The 13,588-nt window shown below is 36.5% G+C and overlaps 1 protein-coding gene across 1 annotated transcript; it reads right to left on the bottom strand.

Annotated features, from left to right (window-relative positions):
- Positions 1-11,232: 11,232 nt before the first annotated feature.
- LOC141588431 (uncharacterized) lies at positions 11,233-12,627 on the bottom strand. The gene has a single exon (XM_074409874.1). The coding sequence runs from the start codon at positions 12,625-12,627 to the stop codon at positions 11,233-11,235; it is 1,395 nt and encodes a 464-aa protein (XP_074265975.1).
- Positions 12,628-13,588: the final 961 nt, after the last annotated feature.

The raw sequence follows: 13,588 nt of genomic DNA, 5'->3' as shown, positions 1-13,588 counted from the left end.
TGTTAGCTAGTAAAAATTGCCAAGGCAAATATAACAATCAAAACAGATTTTATATTTATTGTACAAAACTAATAAAATGATCATATAATAGTAATAAAATTTTGAAAATAATTACAATTGTTAATAATACCTAGATTTATAGACATACAATCTAAATATTTCATATACAACAACTCTTTTGTAGGATCATCTTGTAACATATGATTACCTCAATAAATGTAAAGATCAAATTAACGATTTTAGTATATTTTTACGTAGTTGCTCATTCATGGACGAGTTTTACTCTTTCATGGACTTTTTTTCATTACTTTTCCATAGCATGCCCTTTGCCTAGAAAAAAAAAAAAAAACCTCTCTAATTCTCTCCCTCACAAAATTAATCGAATCCACAAAATTAGTCAAATCCGTCAAATTACACAATTATGGATAGTAATTCTCGTATCGATCGAGTTATAATTCTAATTCTTAATTTTATCAATTATATTATAAAAGTATCAAATTAAAGAATTGATTTACATTAATTAATTTAGGGTTTGTTTAAACCGTTCCGACATTGGGGTGAGGGACGACCATGAAAGAGTATACAATATACTTCCCGTCGGCAGTACATGAACAGATTGAACACAATGTTACTACGTTACTCCTTTTCGTTTTTCAATTTTCTTTTTTTTGGGTTAAATGTTTTTTATTTCTTTTTTTATTATCTGAGGAGGTTTTTAAGACGGCTGGTGGTACAAGGGAGGCAGCAGTGAGGGTGGTGGATGGTGGTTGACGGTTAGTGGTGGTTGTATGGTGGTAGTTAAAGTGAGAAAAGAGTAAATGAAAGAGATAGAGAGAGTGCGATGAAAGAAGGGTATTAAAACGAAAATCATTAAAATAAAAAGGGTATTATGGTCATTTACGTCCATAAAAGAGTAAAACTCGTACATGAATGAGCACCGCCCTATTTTTAAACTCTTACTTTTGTTTTGATAACTTCATATCTTATACGGGGTGCTAAAAACTAATATATTTAAAATTTCAAACATGCAAATTATCAATTTCAAATATCACGTCATTAAAATAACGTATTTACTAGATCTTACAAAATAATTTATCACATCCTAATATCCAACCTATTTTCCATATTTTTTCGTTAGTAGCCTTCACCTTAAGAAAAAAAATACAAAATAATTAAAAATAATATTAATAAATTTGTGGACAAGGCCCTCGGGAACTGCGTCCGCGGGATCCACACTAGGCATAATCGACTCGAGGTTCTTTCGAATCGAATTAAGACATATTAGAGTCGCCACCAAGTTTTTTGGGAACTTGGAACCGTTCAAGTCAACTTTACACCTTTCATCGAAAAGCATAAAGCCAATCGACTACGAGTGATTAAAGATAAAGACTTGTACCCTATATCACTCGATTTGAATGACTCTTGTAATCCAATGGTATTTAGACGGATCCACAAACCATAGATCTTGAGTAAGGGGTGAGGGTACGTGTTGGGAAGCCCATAAGGACACCCAACCCCGCCCGTCAATAACGGCCTCTACTAAGTCAAGTATGGATTTCAAACAAGGTCATAGCTACTACGATGTATGATATGCAAACGTTGTTTTAACCCTATCATGTGACAACAATTTCTATGTCGTTTTAGATGCAACTAAACTAACTTTGTCAAAGTTGTAATTTAGCATGTGGGTTGATTGATCTAACAACATACAAACGAAAGCAAACAAGGCTTAGGGGGAATGGGGGAGCCGTTGGGATCTACCTATTACAAACCAGGCATTTCATGCCGACACAACAACAAATTAAAGATACAACTCGATCTAAATACAAAGCTATACACACGACGCAATACATGGCCGTTTGGCCTAGAAAACCGTGCACAAGGGGGGGGGGGGAGTGACTCACGGCCTACATGACACACGGCCTTGGGCCACTCCTCGTAATGCGTGCTTTCACTTAATCTCATCGAATTAGACATAGGGCTACGCACCAAAGCATGCATTAGCATAAACCGGGCCATGTTGCTTTAAACAACATGCGGTTTACTACGCTCCTACAAGCATTGGGGAGCAACCGTCTAACCAAATAAGACTAAGGTTTTTTGAAGAGGTTTTGACTCGTAAAAAAAGAAAACTAACTCGAAAGATTACAACCCGACGAGCAAACGATAAATTACAAGCTATCAAACGACAAAGAACAAAAGATATAAAACAAACGAGACAAAGAGAGGCATGACCAACCCCACGGCCTAAAGCCACGGCCACAGACATGGCTACCCTAGTTCCTAGGTCGGGTTCATTAGTTAGATGGATTTGCAAAGCGATACGGGAGATACATTAGAAAACGATGATAAAAAAGGTCAGAAAGCTTCGCTTAAGATCGAGTGTTCCACACGGCCCAAAGGGGTTGAATTAGGTCAAGTTTGCAAATTAAGTTAACTCATCGAGTGTTAATAAGAAGGTGCTAATCACGCACTCTTATACTAGCGAGAAATTAGGTGAAAGAGAAAGATGCGTTCAATTATTTACAGAATTGTTAGTTGATTTTTAAAGATATGTCGATGTACCCTAAAGTGTCTAATTAGATTATTAAATTAATTTAATGTCATCTAAATACGTCATAGGTTAACAATAAGAGGTTAAACTAACATACAACGGGTCCTAGGGTATGTCGAATTGGCCGAAATAACAAAGGGGTCAAAAGCGAAGAGCGAAGTTAGAAACTCGTTTTATTTATGCCCTACCTTGAACACGAGGATATGTAAATGAGACGGGGGTGTACGACCGACTGATGTAGCGGTTTCTTTTCCCATCTCAAGTCAACGCGGGTGTTCATGGTGGTACTTTAACTCATACTCGGACTAACTAGTTTCATAGTTAATTTAAAACAATCGAATAAACAAAACGAAAAACAAACAAAAAAAGACAATAAAAACGAGCATAAAACAAACGAAATAAAAGGGAGAAGAGGAGGATTTGATGCACCCTCAACCTACATGTATCGTTGACACCGTCTTGGGTCGTAATCGATGGTAGATTTTATCTCGAGAGGCCGTCGTCGACGAAGAATAAAGCAAACACGCGTTTTGGAAACTTTCTGGACCGCGATTTTCAAACGATGATATCTCCCTCGTTTCACGACGAAAATTCGATTTGAAAGATGTTTTGAAAACTAGAAAGAGAGGAGAACAGGAATCTTAAAGCAATCCCTGCTCGTTTTGGGTTATTGGGCACGAAAAACGAGCACAAACAGAACTGGACAGACAAGAATAAACCGCGAAAACAGAGTGTTATTTCACTCTGTTTTTCGAGGGATTTCGTGTACTCTCAAGGGCAATTTGGCTCGTAAATCTTTGTCTAATATGTAGATGGATGTTATGTGGTTAATTAGGAGCAAGAAAATCGAGTTTTGATGGAGGTTTGATGGAGGAACGAGTTGCTTTTCGAGGAGGACACACAAACAGTTCAGTTTGTGTGTCGGTTTTGTTTAGGGTTTTTGGGAGGCAATTAGGGTTTGTTTATGAGGTTTAAAGCTTGTGGGTGATGGTAGGATGTATGTAGAACTTAGAGGAATGAATGTATGGTGAAGGGGTGGTATTTATAAGGAGTTAAAGTAGGGTAAAAGAGAGGAAGAGGCAGTCGGGCCTGTTGAGCATAGCTGCTGTCCAGCAGCTTTTGGGAGGGTTTGAGAGGGGTTTTCTTGGTGATTAAGCTAGGATAATATGGGTAGGATGCTAGGGTATGGGTTAGGGTTAATGGGTACGGGTTTTGGTGGTATTTGGAGCGGGTTTTGGGCTCGGGATTGAGCTGCCAAAACAGGGGGGCTGTTTGTATGCGCGGGCTGGTTGGGGGGTGTTTGGGATGGAATTTTGGGCCGTGGATAGGGGGTTCGAACTGGGGTGGATGGGTATTGGTCTAGGTTGGTTAGTGTACTCGATATTCGTGCCAACTCGCAAAGAAAACGGGCCCAAAAACCGAGCTAAAATCGAGCTCAAAAACATGCTTTTAAAACGAGTTTTCTTCGCTTTTTAAATCGATTTTTCAAATCAATTAACACATTAAAATAAATGATTTTTCAAATCAAATATATTCATAAAATGATTTTTCAAATCAATTATTTATTTTATTTTCAATAAAATAAACTTGGGAAAATAATTTCAAAATAAGATATAATAAATTGAATTCATCTCAAAAAACCATAATTTAAATATCATTTAAAATAACAAAATGAACTCACTAAAAAAAACATTAATTTAAATATCATTTAAAATAATAAAATACTTCATCGACGGCGCCCATTCTACATCGTAAAACGAACCCAAATAATGACAATGACAACTAAAGAATACATGTGTCCTATCATCATCGGGTGTTTGTCGGGTTTCCTATAAATTCCAATATCGACGGATACGGGTATCTACAAAATTCCAAAATCCCACTATTTCAGCACCCTAACAACCCATATCCATCCTCCCACTCCCCTAGTGTCGACTATCTCCACCCCTGCGTCGTCGACCCCGTACCCGCCATCGATCCAACCTCTTCGTCGCTTATCACCTACGAACGTCGTCAATTCAACCTCTCTCCCGCTCATCACCAATGAACGTCGTCGACCCAACTCCTTTTCCGTCGCCGCCGACGCAACCCTTTTACCGTCTTCGTCGACCTTACCCATTCGGCACCGCTGGTTGTCTGGTAGGGGTGGCTGGAGGGGCGGCGTCCTTTGTAATTTCAACCTTGATAATGACACCTTCTCTCTCTTTTTAAGGTTTTTTGTGGGTAAGAAATGACAGGAGCAAACTCAGAATTAGGTGTAAAAAAGTGCGGAATATAGTAAAATTGTGTGTGTGATTTAGTATATCCGTAAAATAAAATACATTGGGCCGATCTTAAATAACAACCCCTAAATTCAACGGACGGCTCTTAATTGTCAACCCCTATTGTAATGCTCCCTATCTTCTTTGCTTGTTACTTGGACGAGTTAATGACACTCGGTCTAGTGACTTCTGGTGTACTCGATCAGTCGAGTAGCTTAGTCGAGGAAGATGCTGGAAATTCTAGGGGGTTTCACTTGGTCGAGGAGCATCTTGCTCACTCGGTCGAGTGATTTGAGGCACTAGTAGAAAAAACCTCTATTGCGTCTATTGAATTACGTCGGTTGTGTGCAAAACTGACATATTTGATCAAATACATCAGTTGTTTCCTACAAGCGACGTATATAATAATAATAATTGCGTCGGTTTTGTGCAAAACTGACGTATTTGATCAAATACATCAGTTTTTTCCTTCAACTGACGTATTTAGTATTTAATAGAAACCGACGCAAATGATAATTAATTACAAAAAAAAACTCATATACACTCGCACTCACAACAAAGCTCTCTAACTCATTATTCTCCTATCTCCATCTTCTCTCACGCAAAAGCTCTACCTCCTTCGCTTAATCACCACCGTAGCCATCGGCCGGCCTCCGCCTCTGTTGACGACGCCCAAGTCACTATCAACGACCTTTATGACTTACGAAGACGCCCAAGTCAGCATCGCTCAATCATTCTCCACCATCACTCACTCGATTAATTGTTCGCCAACGGCACCACGCCGTCAAGTCGCCGCCTTCATCACCGATCCGTCACATTTTAGGTATTGTTTATGAGAAGTCTAATTATTTTATATACTATTGAATTATAGCTTAATTTGATTTAGGGTTATGTTTATACCAAATTTAGGGATTTTTCGTTTGGATTTGATGGGTGTATGGAATTCATACTCTTGTATTATTATCGTTCTGCTAGTTGATGGCTTGAATCCCGAATTTCTGATTCTTTCATCCCAATTTTTTATTAGTTTGGATTGATTCTCAGTGTGTAAATAGGGTCAGCCTTTTTTTTGGATGAATGATGGATTAATCCGCCTTTCTGCTGAAAGTGTGGGTATCCATCGTTAGTTGTTTCGATTTGAAGTGACTTTCGCAGATAATGTATATGTTTAAATGTATTGGAGATAAATGGATTGATAGCTTGTTTTTGCTAGGATTAATCTGCCTTTTCTTTCCTATTTGTGTTTATTTAATTAGGTGATCTTCTAATTCATTTTAGTAATCTTTGTTTAAATTATGCTAATGATAATATTCTAGACAGTATTGTCTCGAACTCAAGCTGAAGTGGTTATCTGTGTAGCGGAACAAGCTTGATTCTTTGAAAGGCATTGAATCCGTCACTAATCTTACTGCAATTTCTTTAATTAACTTTCGTAATTGTGTTGTAGTACATGTGAATTAGTGTTATTTTTCGAAAATGTCGTGTTTTTATTGGTATTGAGTTCAATTAGGTGTGTAATGCTGGAAATAATCAGATGAGTTATGAGTTTTTATGTTGGTTGTGTTACCTGCAGATAATGAGATTTCCTCTATTTCAGGGCTTTATCAAATTTCGAGTTGAACACTCTTGGTATGCTTATGCTGTTTCGTAGTTATCTTATACTATTAGTTTCTCTTTTATTTATTAGCCTTTATAACAATTTCTTATTTTTCAGCCATTGTGTGTTCTGAATTGTTTTCAAACTTGATATACTTACTGCCTTCTTGTTTAGACTCTGCTTGTAAATAGTCAAGGATCATCAAAATAGGAGCCTTAAAAATTCAATGTCAACAGTGGAAACTGTTGCACAAATGTTATTAATACTGTCTAGTTGTGGTCAAGTTTCAGCGGGTGACATGTACTGTGCTTGTTCTTTTTACTTAAACATATTGATTCCATACCGTATTCTCCACCGTATTTAAAAAAAATTATTGGTTGTTTCTTCTTCATATACATATTTTATAAAGCTATCAGAAGGTATTAGTAAGATGCTACCAACCTAGGGACACATTTCAAGAATGCATTTGAATCAACATGGAAATAAGTGTAAACTTCTAGTTAAATAGGAGGGAGTATTTGTTTCTTTGGTTCCATTTCTTACTTGATGCTATGTACTATGGCATCTTGTTCCAGTTAACTTTGTACTTCTTGTGGTAAACGAATTCCTTTGCATCACTTAGGTCAACGCGAAGGACTTTAGTTTAGGCATTCAACCTTCTTTTACCATGGCTATGTGAATAATCTTTTGTTCCTATACATGCGTGACGATAAATTCTCTCCATTCCTAATAAAAAGTGCTGTTGTGAGCATGGTTTATTTAAATATTTATCTTTTAATCTGTTATGAATGTCTAAGCTATGTTCATGCAATGGTGTTTTTGTTGACACAAACTTGCAGTACTGTCTTCCATCTAGGGAATATTTCTTGGAAGAAAAAGAAAGTACGTGTGCTCATTTCTGATTTTCCTTTTACTCTTCCCATTGATATTCAGGTGCTAGTTAATATGCATCAAATAGTCATTCCTTTTTCGTCAAATCCTGCAATGTTATGGTGAGTATATCTTAAACTTTGTATTATTCTTTGCCCTTCAAAAGCAAATCTACACAATAATTTTAATTAGTTGCTTGGGATTTGCAGTGACTTCTTAACAAGATCATATGATATTGGTGGAGTTGTCAGTGTTATGGCTCTGAGTGTACTCTTTATTCTTATGACCAAGTATGGTTTGGAATATCCTAATTTGTATGAATCTATATTTATGGAAAATCATCGTGAAAATTTTTTTGAGGCGAGGCTATATACTTTCTAGAACTTAGTTTGCATTTGCATTCATGAAAAAATTATCTTCTGACTTCTCTTCATTAATGAATTTATTTACACATGTAGCTATTGGAGGCCTGTTTGAAATACCCGCTTCTTCCTGCATATTTAGCTGCTGCCTTCACAAAGAAGTTAAGCAAACTGTCTCTTCAAGTGCCTCCTTCAGGAGCACTGGTTATCATAGCACTGGTCCACAATCGACTTCGAAGGCATCCATCAATTAACTGTTTGGTTCATCAGGTGGGTTAGTATGCAATTGGGCCTTTTAATAATGCTTACCGCTTCAGTGATTTTCTAATTACCTATTAAAGCTGATGTACTTGCCTTTGAGTCTTCTTTCATTTGCTGATATGAAAATGATAGTGGTTATAATCTGGATGGCACGCATGGTATGAAGTAGTTTGTTGTTAACACATCTCATGGCCATGATTTTGTGCTCTTTGCTTCTTTTTATTCGTTCATAAAAGAAAATGCATGCCCTAAGAACTAGGAGTTCTCTACTGTAGCATTTTGGTCCGGTGCTTGAGATTTTTTTGCCTTATTGGTGAAATTTCCTAGTTCTTAAGTAAGGGTTTGTCTAAGCTAGAACTCAGTTTTAAGTTCTTTCGTTTGTGGATTCTTGGGATGTGAAAGCATAATGCTACATAGATTTCTAGTGAATAAAATATTTTTCGCTGCCCTTTATTCAGGAAATTAGCAAAGAAACCAAACTAATAAATGACACGACATCTTCAGAAGAGCTCGTTAGAGCCGACGCAGATGCCGCTGTTGTGTCCGAAAGAGAAGAATAAGGCATTGACCTTTTTAATGATGAGGAAGGTGACCTCAAAAAGTTAAACGAGTTTAGTTATAAATCTTATAATGAAACTAGTGATGGCCTGCATTTGCTCCATTGTTTACCATTTTTAACATCAGCTGACTCAAGTACTGTTTACCATTATACTTAAGCAGGTGGATTTCATGATATGATTCTGAGCATGCTGTAATTTTCTTGCATCTTTAGGTACATGGACAACCATTATTTTGTAGATGTTATATTCACCAGACGAAATCATGCTATAGGAAATCAAAAAGGACACGCAACACACTCAGAGTTCAGAGCAAAAGTGAGTGTTGTAACTGGTTGCTTCAGCTGGTGGTAATGACATGTGTGTATCTTAAGTTAGCACTATTACTCAGTCATTTGTGTCATTTGTAATCTAGACACAGGTAATATAGTTTTATGTAAATTAACTAGATGTTTAGAGAACATTTAGTATAGATTAGATTAGTAATTAAGACTTTTGTGGAATTATTTGTACTTTGAATTGTATTTAGAACATTGTTGGGTTGAATAAGTTGTAATGTTGTTTTACATGTGATGTATTATTGGTTGGTTGGATTTCTTGTTGGAGGTTTTTAAGTTGGTATTCGGATTGTGAGTTTTATGTAATTTCAGCAGCAAATTTTTATATATAAAAAAAAGCATTAATAAATTGCGTCGGTTCTTCAAAGAAATGATGCAAATGGGAAAAATGAATTGGCCCTAAAATAAATTGATATCAGTTATGATAACAAATGACGCAAAAAATAAAGAAAATGCATCGGTTTTACTATAAAGAACTGATGCAAATGTTGAAGCATTTGCGTCGGTTGTACCTATAATTGCGTCAGTTCTTAAAACACAACTGACGCAAATAGTGCTTTTTTGCGTCAGTTTTTAAGACACAACTGACGCAAATGTTGAACTTTTTGCGTCGGTTCCACAACTGACGCATATCAAATACGACCCCTCGATATACGTCAGTCAAAAACCGACGCAAAAGGCCCTCTACAACTGACGCAATAGGGGGTTTTTCCATTAGTGAGGGCACTCAACCGATTCGGGCGGTTCAGTGGGTTTTGATGGTTTTTTATTTTGTTTTGAGCAAAAGTTTTACTTATAACACATTTGTCAGTTCTAAACTCTTTTAACAACCCTAAACACATTTTAAACTCATGTACACTCTTTTCTAATCATCTTGAGAGAGAGATTCGTTGCGGATTTGTCGAATTAGGGATTCGATCTACACTTTCATTCGTAATCCTTGCAATAAGTCTTAAATCTAAATTACATAATTAGTTTTTCATTTGAATCTAATCCTATATTTCGAGATTTGAGGGAATTACTATAATATGAGTCATTGATTGAAATATTATAGTGATTGTAAGAATTGGATTATGTAGGTGACGAGTTCGTAGAAGAGCGATTTTGATTACTTGCTTTACTTTTCGGAATATATTACTAAGGTAGGGTTATCCCTATTCAACTTTCACTTTTCATATAATCCTCCTTATTTTAGTTCTTCTCTTTAGATTCTCTGCAACATCTTCTTCCGTCCTTTTTTTTGTTTGAGCCGCCTTCGATCATTTTGCTTAGTCATCTTCCATGAATAATGTGTAATCCTGGAATGTGTAATCCCTCTCTGTTACAAACCAAAAACTTTGATTTTACAATTCCATCACTGACAAGGCTAGGTCCTATACCTATTCAAAGATAATCCCTAAGGACATCAACTAATGAAGATAGTGAAGTTAGAGGTGGAACCACAAGGTAATGGAATTAAACTATTTATCTATGGACTAATTCTAGACTATGGATCATTAAGTTTTGATTTGGATTGTAACTAAAGTGAATGTAGATAAGACGAATTTAAATATATTAAACAAGTCTGGAGGTTTAGATTCATAATGAATATCAATTAAAGAGATTTAGAGTCAATCAATTAAAGCAGAATTGATTTAAGGTTGAAGGATACAAGTGAGAGAGATATACATTGATGAAAGTAAGATAATCATGTCCCCTAGCTTTTAGGATGCACGTTTTTTCCTTCTTAATATCAACCATTAATTCTTTTTAATCCATGGGTTGTTAGGAAGGCTTAGGGACTCAATTTTATTAGAAGACTTAATCAATTGCGAGAGGGTGCAGAGGGAAGGTTGGAAAGAAGGCTGATAACAATTAATAATTAGGGATCATATAGGAGGATACCAAGTAGAGTAAGATGACATCATTAATTAGCCTGCAAGTTAGAACCTCTAATGGCCTAAAAAATACATAACGTCTTATGACCTAAATAATACATTGAATTAAATTTATTTCTTTGTAACTGACCCAATATCTCAAATCGTCTATAAATTAAATTTATGTTCTTAAGTTAGTCCATAATTGAATTTCGTAACCTAAAAAAATGAGTGCGAAATTTTGTTCGCGAATTCATGAGTTACAAAGGCATAAATGTTAAAATTTCGTGGGTCTTAGCAAGTGACGATAATGAATAAATATTACTCCGTATTATTTCGAAATGGATAATCTAAAAGTCAATGGAACTAATTCAGAATTATAATTATCCGTTTTTTATGATTTATTAATCCTTTAAATAAATTTTATTTTTTGGTGAAATGTGAGAAATATATTAAGCTCAAAAAATATTTACAAGGATATTTGAGTAATAAACAAGCCTATTACACAAAATAGAAAAACCATCAAAATACAAACAAGCTATATGAAAGAACTACAAAAAAAAAGAGAAGTATAAGTCACACTCCCCATTTGGTTAGCCAAATTTGATCACTACTATTCACTGGTATCTTAATCTTCGATCTGATTTTTCTCTTTCCTTCATCAATAATCTGATCAGCCACCTTGAAGGGTCTTAGCAGCACACTATTGATCCTAGCATTGTTCCTCTGAGTCCAGACCTGGTAGTAGCAAGCAGACCACACCAGATAATGGACCTTCTGTTTCAGACACGACTTTGCTGGTAGTCCATTCCTTGACAGGATGCTAACTGATATGGGGAAGCCACACCACATTTCCACCAGCTTGATGATCTGTTGACTGTAGCTGCACCTGAAAAACAGACGATCCTGTGTTTTAGTGACACTGTCACAGATGGTGCATCTGTCATCATTGCAATATCCAATTTTGAAGAGCTTATCCTTCACATTTAGACCATTATGCATAATAATCCACACAATAAGAGCATGTTTGGGGATGTTCCAATTATTCCAAACTAAGGCAGCCCGGTCTTGCTTAGGTTGGTGTGTCCTAAAACATTCATAACCATTTCTGATGGAGTATCCTCTATGATCAGCTGTCCATTGTCCATCTGTATATCCATTCTTCATCAATTCTTTCACCTTGCATATGTTTTTCCAAGACCAGGTAACATCAGCAGTGGGGCAGTAATCATGCCAGTCCTCACCTTTTAAATAGATTTGATTCACCCATCTAATCCACAATCTATCACCTTTCCCATATATCCAGTCTACTAATTTTACAATTGTAGCATAGTTCCATGTATGAGCCCTTTTAATTCCCAACCCACCCTCATCCTTAGGAAGAGTAACCTTCTCCCAAGCAATGAGAGGAACTCTGTGGTACTCTACAGTGCCATCCCAGAGGTAGTTTCTACAGATGGCCTCAATCCTCTTTATAGCACTCTTAAGTATAAGAAATATGCTTGCCCGATAGGAGTAGAGAGTATTAAGAACAGAATTGATCAAGACCACCCTAAATGTATAGGAAAGCTTCCTTACTCCAAGACTTCTAATCCTGCTCACCATTTTTTCAGACAGTATATTACATTCAGTTTTGGTCAATCTGCCTGCCTGAATTGGGACCCCAAGATACCTGAAAGGCATGGACCCCTTCACAAACCCTGTAGCCTGGTGAATATCTTCTTTCAACTGCTGCCCAACTCCATTATAATACACTTCAGATTTTGAAGTGTTCATTGTAAGTCCAGATGCTTGGGAGAAGGAGGAGAAAGCCCTAAGAAGAAGCATAATAGATTGGGCATTTCCTTTGCAGAACATGAGCAGGTCATTAGCAAATACCAGATGATTCAACCTAGTGGCCTTGCATAAAGTATGGAATTGAAATGGCCATCTAGTAACAACATATTTAATCATTCTGTTCAAGTAATCCATATAAATGGTAAAAATGAGAGGTGAAATGGGATCACCTTACCTAAGCTCTTGTTTTGGGTGGATTCTGCGCAAGGCTGAATCAGGTTAGGGTAGAGTAATTGTAGGGTTAACTAGATCAACTATATGGACTATGATTTCAGGATAAGCTAATATGTGCGTAAAGTAAAGCAAATAAAGTAAAAAGTGACAACAGAATTTGTACGTGAAAAACCCTTGAATGGGAAAAAACCACGGGCATCAAGCCAGGAGAGGATTTCACTAAGTATTGTGGAGAATTATTATAAAACTAGTACCATTTAGAGTATTTTTCCTAAGCGTTGTAATGTTCTTGCTTGCTTGTTGCGTAATAGAGTGTGCTCCAGAGTGATCTTGGCTCCTGTTTTTATAGTAATATTTTTGTAGCTGAATTACATCTACAATTAAGGCGTAATATTTCCTCTTAATGACACCATTAATTACACCTTCAATGCTCTTTAATACCCGGATGAATGCTTGATGATATGATATAATCTTCTCCTTAATTGCTCTCTTAATGGGTGTAATAATACTGAAGTATTCTCCATAATTGTCCTTGACAATGTCAAACAATATCTTCTTTCTTGATCGTTGTTCTCTCCTGCCTGGTGCCGATCTTGAGCTGTCCTGACATTTCTGTCCTGATTGTCAGGCCATGGTTGAACTTAATCATGAAAACGGTGCAGGGGTCTAGGCTTAGTCATCTGGTACCAAACTTGAACTTCCCTGATGGCCATACCCTGATCATCAGGTAAGGATAGGCGTGGAAATATCAGGCCCAACAATTGCCCTTTATCTTCTTATTATCGTTGGGTCAGGCTAGAAATGAGAAGATAACTATCCATCTGACTAAGTAACTTCTTCAGGAAGGTTGATTATGCTTATCGCAAATAACGGCTAGTCGGCTTAGTTATAACAAGTGTCTTATTTACTGCAACCACTTCAA

The sequence above is a fragment of the Silene latifolia genome, chromosome 6 (genome assembly GCF_048544455.1).
Source record: "Silene latifolia isolate original U9 population chromosome 6, ASM4854445v1, whole genome shotgun sequence".
Taxonomy (NCBI): domain Eukaryota; kingdom Viridiplantae; phylum Streptophyta; class Magnoliopsida; order Caryophyllales; family Caryophyllaceae; genus Silene; species Silene latifolia.
The sequence above is the reverse complement of the archived record's forward strand: the minus strand, read 5'-3'. Positions and strand labels throughout refer to the sequence as shown.

Excerpts from the sequence above, each read along its gene's own strand:
- LOC141588431 (XM_074409874.1), bottom strand. The coding sequence starts at position 12,627 with ATGGATTACTTGAACAGAATGATTAAATATGTTGTTACTAGATGGCCA.